Consider the following 18899-nt stretch of genomic DNA (forward strand, 5'->3'; position numbering starts at 1 on the left):
CTCACAAAGAAAAGAAGTTACACTGAGCCCGAAACGGTTGTCCTAGATGCTAAATGTAGTGCCATCATTCAAAGTACTTTACCAAGGAAGGAAAGAGATCCAGGAAGAGTTACTTTGCCGGTTACTATTGGTGACATTCATATTGGAAGAGGTTTGGTTGACACGGGTTCAAGTATCAATTTGATTCCTTTATCCATGGTTAAGAGGTTAGGCATTGTTGATATGAAAAATACAAGAATGACACTTCAATTAGCCGATAAGTCTACAACTATGCCTTTTGGGATAGCAGAAGATTTACTGGTGAAAGTTGACAAGTTCTTCTTTCCGGTTGATTTTGTTGTTATTGATATGGAGGAAGATGTTGATACCCCGTTGATTCTAGGAAGACCTTTTATGAAGACGGCAAGGATGATGATAGACATTGATGATGGTTTGATGAAATTGAGGTTCCAAGATGAGGAAGTGTGTTTTGATCTCTCGGAAGCAATGAAACATCCAAATGATACAAGTGATTGTTTTAGAATTGATGCTATGGAGGAAGTTATCATGCAAGTTGAAAGTAGAGCTCATGTGTTCAATCCTCTTGAGAAAACATTAACCAAAGCTCTTGATGTTCTCAATGAAGAAGAAGAAAAAGAGATTGAAGAGTGTTTGCGAGATCTTGATGTTTTTGAAGAGATAAGTCCTTTTGAAGCAAAGATGGAGGAGTTGAAAGATGAGCCAAAGGTGGAAGAAACCAAATTAGAATTGAAGATGTTACCGCCCCATTTGAAATATGTTTTTCTTGAAGAAGGTGGTAAGAAGCCGGTGATAATTAGTGGTTCATTGTCTAAAAAGGAGGAAGAGAAATTAATTCATGTGTTGAAAGCTAACAAGGAGGCGATAGGATGGGTTCTTTCCGATCTAAAAGAAATTAGTCCGGCCTATTGTATGCATAAAATTATGATGGAGGAGGATTTTAAACCGGTAGCTCAACCTCAACGCCGGTTGAATCCTACAATGAAAGAAGTTGTAAGAAAGGAAGTGGTGAAACTATTGGAAGCCGGAATGATTTATCCTATTTCCGATAGTGCATGGGTGAGCCCAGTCCAAGTGGTACCAAAGAAAGGAGGAATGACCGTGATCACAAATGAAAAGAATGAGTTGATTCCGACAATGACCGTGACGGGTTGGAGGATGTGTATTGATTACCGAAAGCTTAACCAAGCTACTAGGAAAGATCACCTCCCTTTACCTTTCATGGACCAAATGTTGGAAAGGTTATCGGGTCAAGAGTTCTATTGATTCTTGGATGGCTACTCCGGGTACAACCAAATTTCGGTCAATCCGGAAGATCAAGAGAAAACGGCGTTCACTTGTCCCTTTGGAATTTTTGCTTATAGGCGAATGCCGTTTGGATTGTGTAATGCACCGGCCACTTTCCAAAGATGTATGCAAGCTATCTTCTCGGACTTCATAGAAAAGACAATGGAAGTTTTCATGGATGACTTCTCCGTTTTTGGAGCCTCATTTGATCTTTGTTTGAAGAATTTGGATGCCGTGTTGAAAAGATATGTTGAAACCAACTTGGTCCTCAATTGGGAAAAATGCAATTTCATGGTTACCGAAGGCATAGTTCTTGGTCACAAAGTTTCTTCCAAAGGAATTGAAGTCGATCGAGCAAAAGTGGAGGTTATTGAAAAGTTACCACCGCCAACAAATGTCAAAGGAATTCGAAGCTTCTTAGGCCATGTGGGATTCTATAGGAGATTCATCAAAGACATTTCAGAGATTGCAAAGCCTTTGAGCAACTTGCTCAACAAAGATAAGTCTTTTGTTTTTGATAATGCATGCCTTTTAGCTTTTAATGAATTGAAACAAAGATTGACCACCGCACCCATAATCATAGCGCCCAATTGGAAACTTGATTTTAAACTAATGTGTGACGCTAGTGATTATGCGGTAGGAGCGGTGTTGGGTCAAAGAAAAGGAAAATTTTTTCATGCTATACATTATGCTAGTAAGGTTCTTAATGAGGCACAAGTTAATTATGCAACAACTGAAAAAGAACTACTAGCTATTGTATATGCATTAGAAAAATTTAGGTCCTATTTAATTGGTTCGAAAGTTGTTGTTTACACTGACCATGCAGCGATAAAGTATTTGCTTACCAAGCCGGATTCAAAACAAAGGCTCATCAGGTGGATATTGTTGCTACAAGAATTCCACTTAGAGATTAGAGACAAGAAAGGAGCGGAAAACTTGGTGGCGGATCATTTATCAAGGTTGGTGAATGAAGAGGTAACAAACAAAGAAGAAGAGGTTTTGGAATCATTTCCGGATGAAAAGTTGTTCATGGTGGAAGAAAGGTCGTGGTTTGCTGACATGGCTAATCATAAGGCATCGGGTTGGATGCCGGAAGATTGGAGTAAAAGTGCAACAAAGAAGTTTCTTCATGATGCCAAATTCTATGTGTGGGATGATCCATACTTGTTCAAAATTGGTGTGGATGGTGTGTTAAGAAGATGTGTGACAAGGGAAGAAGCAATGAGAATCTTGTGGCATTGTCATAACTCACCTTATGGTGGACACTATGGTGGGCAAAGAATGGCGGCAAAAGTTCTTCAATCCGGGTTCTATTGGCCGACGTTATTCAAAGATGCCTACTTGCATGCACAAAGTTGTGACAATTGTCAAAGAAGTGGTGGAGTGAGCAAAAGGAATGAAATGCCATTGACAAACATGTTAGAAGTGGAAGTGTTCGATTGTTGGGGAATAGACTTTGTAGGACAATTTCCTTCATCTTTTGGTTGTGAGTATATTTTGGTTGCGGTTGATTATGTTTCAAAGTGGGTAGAAGCAATAGCATGTCCGAAGGCGGATGGAAAGACCGTAATCAAGTTCTTGAAGAAAAACATTTTCACAAGGTTTGGAACACCAAGGATTCTCATTAGTGATGGTGGCTCACATTTTTGCAACACACAACTTGAAAAAGTCTTACAACAATATGGTGTGAAGCATAAGGTAACCACGGCTTATCATCCACAAGCTAATGGTCAAGCCGAAGTTTCCAACCGAGAAATTAAAAGAATCTTGGAAAAAACTGTTTCTTCATCAAGAAAGGATTGGTCACAAAAGTTGGATGATGCTTTATGGGCTTACCGTACGGCATATAAGGCACCGATTGGTTTTACTCCGTTTCAAATGGTTTACGGGAAGAGTTGTCATTTACCTGTGGAATTGGAGCATAAGGCATTTTGGGCCTTGAAGCTGCTTAATTTTGATCCTAAGGCAAGTGGTGAAATGAGAAAATTGCAATTGCTTGAGATGGAAGAATTGCGATTACAAGCCTATGAATCCAACAAAATTTACAAAGAGAAAGTGAAAGGATATCATGATAAAAAGATTGTGGAGAAGGAGTTCAAGGAAGGTCAAATGGTTCTATTGTTTAATTCAAGATTGAAGTTGTTTCCGGGTAAATTAAAGTCGAAGTGGTCGGGTCCGTTCCGAATCAAGGAAGTAAAAGACTATGGAGCGGTTGTGCTTGAAAATCCGACCACAAAAGAAAGTTGGACCGTGAATGGCCAAAGACTCAAGCCGTATCTTGGTGGTGAAGTCGATCGAAGTTCGGAATCCGTTCCGATTTTTGATCCGTAAAGCCGCCATGGACCGTCGAGCTAACCGACGTTAAACAAAGCGCTAGTTGGGAGGCACCCCAACATTGTAAGTATTTTATGTTTTGTGTGTGTTGTGACTGTTAGGAAAGTCGGGAAAAATCGGGGCTTGGGGGACTGCTGAGAATTCTGCTGAAAAACAGCATTTTACTGATACCGCTAAGCGGCCAAACAAAAATGCAGAAAAAAAATAATGTGGGCCAAAGGGTCTGACCCGGCCCAGTTCAAAAGGGAAACAAGTTATGAGGGGCTGAGCGGCCAGAAACCCTAGCCACCTCATTTCTCCCCAAATTTTCAAGTTTCCAAGTTCCCTCTTTTCCTCTTTCAACCTTTGCATCCATTTTTGGAAGGAATTTCTTGTTTTCAACTCATCTTCATCAATTCTCTTTTTCATTTGGGTGTGCAAGGTAAATGTTTGTTATTTTCTTTGAAAAAGTTTGTGTAAATTGATAGTAGTAGTGGGTAATGTTTAGAATTGTTCATATTTATAGATTTTAGGTTTAGATTGTGATTAAGTTGTTGTTTTTGTGAATTGATTTCTGGAATTTGTGTGTTAAAAACCCTAGTTTGTGTAAATTAGGTTAGTTTAGTGATTAGGAGCAGAGTTAGTATTGCATTCATCACTGGTAGCCATGTTTGATGCAGAAGGAGTGAAGAGAGTGTAGGAGTTAGCAAGTTTTAGCAGCCTGCATTTCTGCAGAATTTTTCTGAAAAATCGTAGGGCCGCTAAGCGGCCGTGACCCCGCTAAGCGGCGGATGCTGATGACAGAAAAATGTTTCTGTTTCAGGTTCAGTTCAGTTCAGGCATTCAAAGTTGGGTCCAGCACCATTAGTTAGATATGTTTAACTGCAATATTATGTGTTTAACAGTGTGGTGTGCTTTTTGTTGTAATGTGCAGATGACTTCTCGCCAAAGCCGAAGCAAAAGAGGACGATTCCCAGGCTCTAGTTCTGGACAAGCTCCTGTTCCCGTAGCACCCCAATTTGACAGTGCAAGGTTTTTGAGTGCTGAGCACCAAGAGTGGTTTGGACGGCTGTGCGGCAGAAAAATTTTACCGGAGAAAATCTTTGACCTCAAGCCTAATGGGGGGAGTATAGGCAATTTGTGGAAAACATGCATCATCGTAGGTGGGATGTTCTTTTGCAGCCGAGTACTCGTATCAATGTGGATATTGTGAGGGAATTTTATGCTAATGCGATGCCAACGGAAGATACGAAGTATGTGCGCAAAACAGTCGTGAGGGGGAGAGTCATTTCATTCAACCGGGCTGCCATTAGTTCTTATCTTGGTGATGCATTAGCCCTTCCTGAAAATGGGTGTGAGTATGCAAGGATACATAGAGCAAGGGAGTGGAATATGGATGAAGTAGCAGAGACTCTTTCTTTTGAGAGTCGTGGTTTTTCTCTTAACCCATCTGGCATACCAGTGAAGATGGACCGAGGGAACATGAATCAGATGGCTCAGCTCTACCTCACCCTGCTTCTGAACAACTTGAAGCCGAAGAGCCACAACAGTGATCTCACTTTAGCTAAATCCTGTTTGTTATATGCTATGATGACAGGTATAGAGATTGACATTGCTCAGATTATTTCTGAGGAGATGCGAGAGGTGGATTCTAGTGGGCACTCTTTAGGGAGTCGACTTGCTGGTCAACTTCCTTATCCTTCTTTGATTATGGGATTGTGCAGGAGGGCTAGGGTGGAGATTCCAGATGAGGTTCAGATGACAATTACTAGCAAGGTGGATGAAAGTTATGTTGCTCGGTTTTGTTCTCCACGGGGAAGGGGTCGTTGGCAACCACAACCTGAGGCAGTAGCTCCTCCTACCGGCCAAGCAAGGTATAATCAGCAAATGGCTTGCAGATATAGTTGGGATTATATGGATGCTTTGCGCAGGTCGGAGGCTACCATTCACGACTCTTTGCACCGCTTGTACCTGAAGATGAGCGATCCTTCCAGTGTGACATCTTTTACTACAAATGAGCAGTATGAGGCCATTTGTAACTACCCGGAGGATAGGCCACTCTTTAGGAATGGGGGAGGAGATAATGAAGAAGAAGGTGATGAAGGAAATCACGAAGAAGAGGACGATGGTGATGAGTGATGATGCATACCTTTTGGGGATGTTGTTATGTTTTATTGTGTTTGCTTACTAGTACTTTAATTTTCCGTTGAATAGTTAGTTGTTGGATTATTTTGTTACCATCCTTAGGGATGTGTTTTGTTTTGTTGTAATGAAGTAGCAAATGGTGCTACTAAAACATCTTTGAGGCATTTACCATTGGCAATTTGTCTCTAATATATTATCATATTAGGTGTGTGTTATATTTTGTGTTTTTATTATAGTGTTAAGTTTGTGTAGTTATATAATATAGTTATAGTAAATATAATAATAGTACTAATAATATAATAGTAGTAATTGTGTTTGAACATAATATTAGTAATTATAAGAAATTTTTTGTTGTTTGTCCTTGTGATGAATAGAAAAAAAAACTCAAGCAAGCAAAATCTCATCAAAGAGTGGTAACATCAAAGTTGGATGGTGATGATAATGCTCTTGATGCGGTGCATGCTAAGGTAACGATTTTCTTGCTTTGTAAATATTAGTGTGAATATGATTTAGGTGCTTTATACAAAAACTTGTCATCACTTTGCAATTGAAAGATTTTGTTCATATTTGAATCAAGTTAGGACATAACTACATAAGTGAGAGGACTTTCCATTGTGTACTAGAAACTTTTGTGTGTGCTAGCAATTGGTGTTAACTGGGATAATTCATGCTTAATCTGCTTTGTTTAAAGTGTTAGAACTTAGAAGTGATCGAGGCAATTTTTTGTGTAGTACGAGAAAAACCACCTTCCAAAAGGCCACATGTGAGAGTGTGATCAATTGAAACCAATTTTGAGCCTTAAATTTTGATTTTGCCAAGTGAGTTGAATGAGAACCGACAAGCTAGTAAGTACTCCCTTATTGAGTTTGTTGAAGAAAAGCAAATAGAGAAAACTTTTGACTCACTTGGAAAATATTTTCTTTGGTAGACACTTAACCCAATTACACTTAAACCTTAAATGAAGAGCATAATTGTGTTGAATTGTTGAATTGTTCAAAGTTGGGGAGAGAGGAGTTTACTTGAGAAAAAGAAAGAAAGGAAATGGTGGTATAATAGAACAATGCATTCAAAAAGAAAAAGAATAATATGAAAAAGAAAAGAAAAAGTTCAATGAAATGAAAAATCAAAAGACAAAAGAAAGAATGCATTGTAGTGTTGTTAAGTCAAAAGGGAGAAATAAGAAAGTTTGTGTAAATAGTGTGATTGAATAAATGCTCTTCATGCAATTGTCCCTTTTTGATTCATTGGCCTTGTAGAAATGTCACTTGTTTGGAACCGAGCCAAGTTACAACCGAAAAAGCCCTCGTGATCTTTGTTTCTATCATTTTCGGTACTTAGTTTAGATGAATGTATGAATTGTCTTGAATGTGCACAATTGCTAGGGAGAGTGATAAGTCCTTTGTGCTAGCATGATTATAGCACTCTGTCCTTCATTTTTGAAGTTGATTGTAGGTGATTCAAGTTTGAACATTATTTTGAATAATGCAAGTGTGATGAAGTGTTTGTATTTATAACCTAGCTCATATTCATGTTTTGATCTTGTACAAGCAAGGGATGGTTATGGAGCATGCATGTAAGTCAAGTTTGAACCATTCTCTTTATGTTGCTAACCTTGTAAATATTATTTTTGTGCTTGTTGAGTTGTTCTTGTTTGAGGACAAACAAAGGTCAAAGTTGGGGAGAGTTGTTAGAATCAAAAATCTGAATAATTGTTGATAACTTTTGTGGTATTTTGATAATTTTTCTCAACTCTTTCCATTTAATTACGGTTTGATATCGTGTAAATAAATAACATTTAGTTTGGTAGTATATATATTAGTTTTAAGCTTTTCTTTTGCTTTTTGTAGGTTTTATGCATTTTGGGAAGTATTAGGAGTGATTGAGGCAATTTGGAGCAAGTTTGGAGGCCAAAGGAAGAAGTTTTGTTCAGCAAGGGCCGCTCAGCGGCCACTAAGCGCGCTTTCCAGTGGCGAGAGGAAAATCTGTGTTCAGCAAGTTCCGCTAAGCGGCCTCAGCCCGCTTAGCGGCCTCCAGCGTGGAAGCAGATATTTTGTGATGACCGCTTAGTGGCCGTCATGGCGCTAAGCGGCGGTACTTTTTCAAGTGGCTACTTTTAGGCACTTAGAGATATTTTTTAGATCTTATCTTGTTATCTTTTCATTCCAACAACACACACACTCTAGGGCAAGAGGAAAAGAAAGAAAAACCCATCCATATTCAAGATTTCTCAAGCATTTTTCTTCATCATCTTTGAATTTCTATGCTAGGAGGTCTTGTATTGATGTTTGTTGTTGAAGCTATGGATAGCTAAACTTCTCATGTGTCAAGATTAGAGGTAGTTAGCTTGTAAAGTATGTATTTAGCTTGATCTTTTGTATATGAACCTTGTTGGTGATTAATATATGGTGAATATCTTTGTATTCATGTTTATATGTTGTTTTGATACACTATTGAGAGATATGTTTCAAATCTTGACCAAAAAGGGTATTCATCTATCAACAATCAAACTCTAGAGATAGATTTGTGAGTTGATAATCACTTGTATCAAACTTTAAAGGTTATTATGTCAACTGTTGGCATGAGAGATCATCTGGCGGTTAATATAATAACAATCACGACACTGCTTTAGAGATAAACAGTATCGAGAGGATACGTGATTGTGTTAATCATTGATATGTTCATATACATGATCATCAGAGTATATACAAAAGCAAGCTAACGAAAACTAATCTTGACACAGTTTTACCAAACCGTTTTTTTTTAAATCTTAAGTTATTGTCTTTAATTTCTTTTCATGCTATTTATCTTTCATGACACTAAAAACATCCAGAACCTTAACTCAAAATACACTAAGCTGTAGAACGGCGATAATATCGCATCAATCCCTGAAGAGATGATACTAGAAATATTAATCCTATACTTTCTAACAGCTTCCTTTTATAGAGTAGGTTTCGTAACCCCTTGTGCCAGAATTTAGGAGAAGTGGGAGTTGCCTTCCTGAAGAATCGGTACTGCTGGGAAAATTGTGGAAGAAAGTTTGAAACTGTTATGGAACGTGGAGAGGAATATCTGGAAACGTGTGGACCAAAAATAATGCTTGTGGCAGGGGCCACAGGCGCAAGGGACGATTGTTCCCTTTATTTTTCGAGGAGTGCATTTAGGGGCGGGGGCCCCAAGAGCCAAGGGTGGGCACCCCACTTTTGCACTAGGGGTGAGGGCCACCTAAAGAAGGGGTAGGCGCCCCAGTTTGTTTTTTTTTTCTTTTATTTTTTTTAGCAATGTGCTAAGGGTGGGGGCCACCATAGCAAGGGGTGGGCGCCCCACCTCATTTGCTTCTTTTTTTTTCTTCTTTTTTCTTTCCTCTCTTTTTCTCTCCTTCTTTCTTTCCTTCTTCTTTTCTTTTCATTTTCTCTTGCAACCATTTTATAATTGAATACCTGAAACACGACAAAATACCGACATAATAAAACATAAACAAATAAAAATTAAATAAAACTCATGCGCATCAAGTCAAATATACGATATAATTTCGTGTTATCTGAAAGGACCTTAATTTTTTTTATAAAACCTTGTCTTGATAGGCTCGGTTGTGACCCTGCAAACTGTCCACTATTCAAAATAGCCTCATTGTCAAGTTGTGATTTAGGATTATTGTTTTCAAATGATGGAGTCAGGTTGGAATAGGGTTGTCTCTGTGTCAAGTAGGTTGAGAACTATGCATGGGCTCCAAATTAATACGTTGTTGAGGACTATATTTCAGACGTTATGAACGGTTCTCTTTCATAATAGATGATCTTATTGCTCTTGCTTTTTTCCCTGAGCCAATTTTCTCAATAGGTTTCGTATGTCCCACTCTCTTATTCCCTACAACAGTACAAACAAAAATTCAATTTTAAAGGGATGGGTAATGTGTAACATCAAAGTTTTCATATTAACATTAACTATGTAGGTCACTTAGTAAACATGAGTCAAACTTCTAAAAGACAAACCCCAACACATTTATTTTTGCAATTAATAAATGGGACAAATCCAATATTACAACAGATCTACTAAAATTAATAGGGAAACACACTGCAATTTACGAGGTAGTTGTTTCATCATAAATGAGTGCAACCAACCAAATTATATCCTTAAGTCTTTCCTATAAGAGTTATGCAAACCAGCAACCAATTGTAAGATTTTTTTTTTAGAGTCACAAATTATGTCCAAGATTTTTGGATAAGCTCAACTTCAACTTTAGGTAAGTCTTCAATAGGGCTCATTTTTGCATAAATAGGATGTTAAGACTAAGTAATCATGTTCCATTTCCTGTGTTTGATACCGGACAACAAAGATGATTGTTCTATGCTCCCTATTTGTAAGTGTCTAAAATCTATCAATTTTATGCAAGTATGACACTAACTATAAAACTACCACAGTGTTTTCTCTACATAGTCTTATAGTTGCATACATTTAATTAGAGGTAATGCAAGATATCAGAATGAAGATGCTCATCTACTTGCAGAAGTTATATTGGTAACAGCAACAAAGAAGGTTCATCATTTGCAAGTCAATAGTTGAAAATTTAGAACCAGATGCAATATTGTCTAAGGTCTGCCTATTGTTCAATATTTTTCTTTTTATTGTATTTAAAGAATGTTATTCAATAAGAGGCCATGATTTTCAACTATGAAATTTTTTTTTCTAAATGTAGCAAGGTTAATTGTATAATAAAACAATTAACAATTCTCCAAAACATGCCCTGGCTGCAAACTACCTCTAATAGGCCAAAAGTTTAATGCAAATCTAACACAGATCTATATAATCAGTTGACAATTGATTATATTTTTAAGGAAACTTCCTTTAGGTCAGTAGGGTAACAAATGAATTTCCATGGTCTGATGTTCGAAAAAATGTTATTGTCCTTTGAGATGTAATCCATTCACTTCAAGAAAAACGATAATTGTATGGAAAAGGTAATGATCACATATTTCAAAATGTATGTCGAAACTGCCGGATAAAGCAAGGTTAATTGTATAAATCTATAATAAATAATAACTAAAAAAATGGCTGGTGTAAAATATATCTAATAGGCCAAAAGTCTAATAATATCCTTCATCGATGCTATATATAAATTGTCAGCCGGATACAATTTTTTAATATAAAATGAAATGAGAGTTCCTTTAGGTGAGTAGGGTAACAACTGCATCTAGTTAGTTAGATGAACTAAAAAAGTAGCAGTCACTTGGGACCGAAGGAAATTGTGGAAAGAGACTGCTAGGAAATTAAAAGTAGCAGTCTGATATATTAAAACAGCTACTACTCGGTTGCTTACTAGAAAAATAACTTTATTCCATGTAAAATTATGACATTTCATGGAAAAGGTACAACTTAACTTTTCAATATGTATGGCAGCAATGCGAGAGAAAGCAAGAAATGCAGGGGCTTACCGTGGGGAAATAACCTTAGCATTTTAGGTTGAAGTGACACTGTACTCTAGTGTTTCCCATATTAATTTATTTGTAACTAAATTCATTGTAATATTTATAAGAACATATTCAATAAAGTTTTGAAACACTAAAATTTGAATCACAATACTGTAATGTAACCATCTATTAAGAATATGAATTACAATTTGAGTTGATATATGTGTGTTAGTGGCATGATTTATGTATCAGCGGTCAAGCACATATTTGTGTATTTTATTGGAACTGACTAAATTGTTTAAAATTCTGTAAAGTAGTTTTATGAAAATAACTGCAAATTTATACTTGCTAAAAAAAATTAAAATAATTAGTTAATGAGATATTGGCATAATATAGATAATGTAGGGAAACCTATTGTTATAAAATTCTTCTAAAAGCAGGAGAGTATGGGATCTATTGTATGTTTATTGAGATAAAGTTCAACAGCTTTGAGGTTTCATAAGATTGTCGCTGTCTATGGATTTGTGTTGGTTGGACACATAATCAAATTCATGTTCATACATTCAAGTCTATGCCTTTAATTGAGATTCCCTAAATATTGATTAAAAAAGAAGATAAGTTACACCGTCTTTGTAAGATAAGTAGCAGTCTTCTATATTAAAAAACACTGCTACTCAGGTGTACACTAGAAAAATTATATTATTCCATGTAAAATTATGACATTTCATGGAAAAGGTACAACTTAACTTTTTAAAATGTATGGCAGCAATGCTGGAGAGAACAAGATATGCAGGGGCTTACCGTGGGGAAATAACCTTGGCATTTAAGGTTGAAGTGACATTGTACTCTAGTGTTTGCCAAAATGTTGGGCAAAGTCAAAAGGTGATGATGATCTGTAGTAGGGAAAGGAACGGGTTAGGCAAATATGCAGTTCCCAATGAAAAATTTAATATGAGTTATACAAAAGTACAAAGTAATGGATACTAAAAATTCATAAAACAATACATTGCTGGTCACTCTATAATACCTAAGAACAGGTTAGGCAAAGATGATTGTAACGCAACGGGTATTTAGTTTGTTACTAACCTTTATAATTTCTGAACCATAAACACTTAATATATGGAAAGAATAGTTCAGAAGAGAAAATACAAATGATATAAGAGATTAGTGATTTTTTGTAATACAAATCCCTAAGTATATTCCTATATTGACTTTGGTTGTACTACTAATGTTGAATGATATAAAAGAGTAATAGAGGATTTGTAATATGAATGTCTTCAAATTGTGACAAATAACAACATGCAACCAACAAATGTCTTAAGCATAGTACTGACTTTCATATTTGACAAAGGAAATTTTAATTTCAAATAGTTTGGAGGCAGAAAAACAAATGAGTATGTTTTGACTCCAACAATTGAAAACATATCTAATTATGGTCTTCATAAGGATTAAAAATTATGTAAATCAAGGTAATAAAATAAGCCATATAGAGAATGCTCAAAGATTCATGAAATTACAAAATAGCATCTACTACAAAACATCGTAAATTTCAGTTTAGGAGTTAAAGTAGAACTTAAATGGCATAGAACATGCATAATGACACGAATCAACAGACAAAAGAGTTAATAGTTGGATAGTCTCATTACAAAAAGGGTGTCAATTAAAATTATGCATAAAAAAAAGATATGACTTCTGAAATAGGCCCACCAAATCACTCTTTCTTTATATGCTTAGTCTTCTTCCTAGGCTTGGCCTTAGTGGCAGATTGTTTTGGTGTAAGTTCCTCAGAAAGAATGAGCTCATTAACAGAGGTTTATGTAGCAACCCTCTTGGCAGGAGTATTGTTGGAGCTCGCAAAAGGACTCCAAGCATCGTTTGCAGTAGAGGATGGTTGAGCAGATTGTGCTTGTTCAGAAGACTGTGTTCCCTATGTATGCCATAGGAAAAAGATTAACATCTTTGGATATTAGGATACAAAATTTAGAAATTGTAAATACATTATAAATGAAATGAGCAGCGGTATCAATTTCCATCACAATAGCTTTTGATGTTAGCTGTATAAACGAAACAGTAGAGATATTGATATAGATTAGTAACATCTAAGCTTAACATTTGCACTTATAAACACTAAGTTGTTGTCAAAGTTGTTAGCTGTATAACCTTATTAGGGGTGAGGTATTTGTCAAAGTTGTTATAAAGGTTGTCCTCGTTAACTATTGCCACTACAGAGAATTGTTCGTAAAATGATTGATACTTGATACAAAAGACCATATCTCTATTCAACAGAACATCGAGGTGAGCAGGCCAAATCTTACGGTTTTCCTCTCCAGCCTATGTAACATACAAAATAAGGAGATAATAAGATTTTGTTATAAATGGTCTCATGTAAAAAATAGGCAAAGAAGATTATGATCCGTCCAACTCACCACCTTCATAACTTGTTTTAATTCCTTAGCATTCATTTTAGTGTAAGAAATACAATCCTTATCCAAAAAAACAAAGGTACCTTTATGGTTATCATACTCAACCTCAACCTCAAGTTTGAATTTAAAAATAAATTATGAGTTAAAAGGTTAAACCAGACTCACTTAGTTACAGGCTCTACATCGTTGATTCCACATGGACATTCAAATTTCTCCCCGAGTGACATGTTAGAAGATTTGCAGCCAGGGCATGAGTCAAAATACTAGCCAAACTTGGAAGCTTTGAAACGCTTGGTACTCCTGATAGTGGTTGCGAAACAATCCTGTCAAATTTTCCAAAATTATAAATATTGAATACAAAATTATACTGAGGGAATAAAATGAGGGAATTTTCTTATTTGTCACACATTGAACAGTAACTGAGATTGTTCTTACAATGAGGGATTGTTCTTATCATGAGGGATTGTTCTTATACTTGTTACGTTAAAGAGTATTCCTATAAATATTGAATACAAAATCATATAAATAAGGGTAAATATAGGAATATAATGAGGGATTGTTCTTAAATGTCACAGGTTGAACAGTTACTGACATTATTATTACAATATTTTATTGTTCTAATACTTGTTGAATAAAAGATAATACATATAAATATTGAATAAAAAAATTATATATAAATGGTTAAATAACTATGCGCGTTCAAACGTGAGTATATCAGACACACTTTTCCTAGTTCATAGATTCCACAAATACTCTTGACCTCATTGAGGCTTGTCCAGTTTTTGTTAGTTGATTGAATGGCTGAATCAGAAGTTAATGACTGCAAAAGCGTAGGTACATTGGATAAATCAGTTGCTCCAAAACTGAAAGTGCAAACAGTTTGGCATAAGACATGTATTCATTGGGGTTCAAAATCAGTAAGCATATTGTGAATGTTGCAGATCTTGCCTAGATTTGAATTCATCAACTTGTGGATGATCCAAGTTAATGTAAAGTCTAGAACTGTTCCATGCGTTAGAGAGACCTGGTAATCCAGAAACTATAATAAGTAGGATAAATGGCTATTAGGAAACATAAAAGTAAATGTTAAAGATTGCTTGTCAATATAGAGTGAATGGTGCAGCAAGGTAATATTGTGTATGCAGCCACAAAGTGAATTGCAAACCTGTGTTTGGCTTGCACCATGCATGTGTCAAAATGATAATAGTAGGACCAGAAATCTTGCTAGGGGTATTGTAGTTCATGAATTGCTTGCCGTAATCATCCCAAAACACAACATCGATAACATTTCCTTCAATATCACGTAAAGTGATATTGGCGCAAGATTTCTTACCACCACATCCCATCTGAGTCCTAATCACATCCTGTAAAACCCCAATGACATCTGCAAGCTATTTACTATTAGGATGAATCCAATACTCGGACGCTATTGAAGTTTTGCAAAAAAGAAACATACACAACGACAAACAACCTACTACGTAATTGAAACAACTTAGGTATATTTCATACTCACCGTATAATATGTCAGGCTTGAAGGTTTTCATAAAAACATAAACCTATTGATAAAAGCATAATATCTATTCATAGAAACATAAATATTAAAAAAAGGACCCAACTTATAAACAAAATCAAAGCAAAAGACGAACCAACACAATCGTAGCAAGAAACGACCTTCAAAATCATAGCAACAAAAACACAAACCTATCATTTGTTGTGTGAAGATAAAATTTCCAGATGAAGCTTTCGCAAATACCAGCCCAGTTTTTTACGACGTAGAGATGTGAAACTAAAACCAAGGGTAATACCTTATTAAACAACCCAGGTTATACACGACTAAAATAAAAACCCCAAGATGTGTAACTAAATATCATCATCATCGACACAGAGATGTGAAATCGGTATGGTTATGCAGAACAAAAGGAGGAGAAATTATGCAGGTTATAGATGGTGGAAGAAGCAAACCTGAGTGGGAGCAAAGCAAGATTTGGAATGAATTTCGTTTGAGCTTGGAGATAGAGAATGCAGAGATGTAATGCTTGAGGTTCACAATGGAGATAGAAGGTTCAGAACTGATGTGAAGAGTGTCATATAGTTGAGTATTTTGGGAGGAGGGAAAAGTGATGACCAATCGGAAACGACCAGTTGGCATGTAGTTGGGACATCCATAATACAATTTTTTTGGCTTATTTATGTATTTACCGATACATCCTTTTTAGTAGGAAGAAATGATAAAACAAAATATGATTATCAAAAGACTTTATGGGTAGTTTGTGTATAAAAAGGTGGTTTAATTAGAATGTTACGAAATTAACCTTTTTTGAAGGGTAAAAATTATTTGATAAAAGGACAATTTAGATAGATTGATCAATTGTTTAATAATGGGTAGATAGTAAATGTGTTTTTATGTTATTTTATATTAATCATCTAGTATAATTATTAATTTATTAAACATTTAAATTAATTTATCAACTATCAATTTTTAATAAAACTATTGGTCATCATCTATTAGTCATCAATGACCAAGTATCAACTATTGCTAATGGAGTATTTACAAACAAGTATGAATATGTTTCCTAAAATCCTATACAATTTTATAGAATTTAGATGTTTTGAAAATGGAAGCATTCCATATCTTATTACTTAGTGTTTTAAGTAACGTGAGGCCTAGTTGCCCCATATAAAAATATAGATAATTTACCCATTCCATATACATCTAATCAAATTATATTCAAAATAATAAGATATTTTAAATGTATAAAGCACACTTTTATTTAATATTATTATTTATTAATTTAATAATAATATTTCTTTTTTTTTTATTTTCTTTAGCAATATAATTATATATTTTTTATTTTAGTTTTTTTATTAAAGAATATATTTTGTTTTTCACTATCACTATCACTATCACTATCTTCTATTTTTTATTTTTGATTAAGAGATTTAATTTTAATTAAAAATATAGTCTATATGGTAAAAATAAAAGCAAAAAATATATATAAATATAAAAAATAGTAATAGTAAATTACACTTAAAACCTTTTAAGTAAATATATTTATTCAAATGAATTTGACCAATATATATTAGTAATATTCAAATGCATGTTGCTTACCCTTTATCTGTAATTACAAGCAAAAGTGATGAACTTTTCAACTTTTCTGTTTTGATCCGATTATTACAAAGTTTGAAGAATAAATATTAACAACACATTCCATCTATTTACCATTAAACTGAAAATATTAGTTTCTGATGGAAGACAGAAAAGTGAAAATAATTGTTGCTTCATCTGTGATTACAGTTATCATTATCATAATCATTGCTCATTTTTTGTTCGTCTCCAAGATTTTCTTCCTAATATGTGGCGCTGGTGTTGCTGTGATCTTTACAATCTTTGCTTTTGCATTTATCAGCTTAAGCCACAAACGCAGAAGAAGAGTATTGGAATCACAGTTGAAATCAGAAAGTCGAGAGCTTCGAATAGAGTACAGTTTCTTAAGAAAAGTTGCTGGGGTTCCAACAAAATTCAGATACAATGAACTTGAAGAAGCAACAGATGGGTTTCAATCGCTTATTGGAAGAGGTTCATCGGCTTCAGTTTTCAAAGGAATTCTCAATGATGGAACTTCAGTTGCTGTGAAAAGAATTGATGCAGAAGAAAGAGGTGAAAGAGAGTTTAAATCAGAAGTTGCAGCAATAGCTAGTGTTCATCATGTGAATCTTGTGAGACTTTTTGGATATTGCAATTCTTCTTCAGCTCCTAGGTACCTTGTTTATGATTTTATTTCAAATGGGTCATTGGATTGTTGGATTTTTCCTAAAAGGGAATCTCAAAGGCGTCCGCGTCGCAGTGGGTGTTTGTCGTGGAAGCTGAGGTATAAAGTTGCAATTGATGTTGCTAAAGGACTTGCATATCTTCACCACGATTGTAGATCAAGGATCTTACACCTTGATATAAAGCCAGAAAATATACTATTGGATGAGAGTTTTAGAGCACTTGTTTCCGATTTCGGTCTATCAAAACTTACTCCTAAAGATGAAAGCCAAGCGATGTCTACAATAAGAGGAACAAGAGGTTACATGGCTCCTGAATGGCTTTTAGAAAAAGGTATTTCAGATAAAACAGACGTATATAGTTATGGAATGGTTTTACTAGAGATTGTTGGAGGAAGAAAAAATGTTATTCTAGTTGAAGATGAGAAGGACAAGTCAAAAAGGAAATGGCAATATTTTCCAAAGATTGTAAATGAGAAAGTGAAACAAGGGAAAATAATGGAAATTGTTGATGATAGGTTAATGGAATGTGATGAGAATGAGGTTATTAAATTGGTGTATATTGCTTTATGGTGTGTTCAAGAGAAGCCAAGGTTTAGACCTAGTATGGCTAAAGTGGTAGATATGCTTGAAGGCAGTGTCATGGTGGATGAACCACCTGCTACAAAAATGAATCTGGTTGATTTTCTATGTGTTGATGATGATGATAATGTTACAGATAGTAATATTAACATGCCAAAGATGGACTCAATTATGTCTATACAAAGCAATATGGAATGTAATTCTACCTACTCATTTTCCACTACTGTTTTTTCTGGAAGATAGTTCTTTTTAGAACCATGTAATTATTTATTTCATTCTCTTTTCTCTTGTACTTTTTTTTGTTCTTTTCAAATGTGTAAGCGTAAGTGAGAATACAGGTCTAATTCGTATTAGTGGTTTTCAATATATCTTTCTGGGCAAAAGAGATATCGTATTGATCCATGTTATAAAAAAATGTAGTTGAAAATATTTATATTTGATAAATTATTATATTAGTACCTATTTGCTGGCTAAGTATAGAAAATATGTGAACATTATCTACAAGCTACCTGTCAAAACGTGATAGTTCAATTTGACCAATTCTTTTGCCAACCAATTGACTTTCAATATATCTTTCTGAGCAAAATAGCATAGTAATAAATTAAGAGCAAGTGGTGATACGCAATTAACATGACTACTTCCCCTCCTTTGAGATAGACGAATTAATCAATACAAAGATTCAGTTGATTGACTCAATTTTTTAACGTGTTTAATTTTTTTTCCACTAATGACCAATAATTTGTAGTAAATGTGTCTATTGTTGGAATTAAACTCAAACTTATAAATGTACGTATTGTTGGAATTAAATTCAAACCTTTGAGTAATTCTTTATCATTACACAATAACAATGAAGAAAATAAGAAAGAAAATTTGGAAAGCAAAGGATTAGGGTTTACAAAAATATAAAAGAAGGAAGATGATGATTTTTTGCAGAGTTTCTCTCTGCCCACAAACGGTT

At 35.0% G+C, this 18899-nt stretch overlaps 1 protein-coding gene across 1 annotated transcript; it reads left to right on the forward strand.

Annotated features, from left to right (window-relative positions):
• Positions 1–16718: 16718 nt before the first annotated feature.
• LOC131599224 (probable receptor-like protein kinase At5g20050) lies at positions 16719–18390 on the forward strand. The gene has a single exon (XM_058871663.1). The coding sequence runs from the start codon at positions 16838–16840 to the stop codon at positions 18182–18184; it is 1347 nt and encodes a 448-aa protein (XP_058727646.1). The 5' UTR covers positions 16719–16837; the 3' UTR covers positions 18185–18390.
• The last annotated feature ends 509 nt before the right edge of the window (positions 18391–18899 follow it).

Source organism: Vicia villosa, linkage group LG4 (genome assembly GCF_029867415.1).
Source record: "Vicia villosa cultivar HV-30 ecotype Madison, WI linkage group LG4, Vvil1.0, whole genome shotgun sequence".
Classification (NCBI taxonomy): Eukaryota; Viridiplantae; Streptophyta; class Magnoliopsida; order Fabales; family Fabaceae; genus Vicia; species Vicia villosa.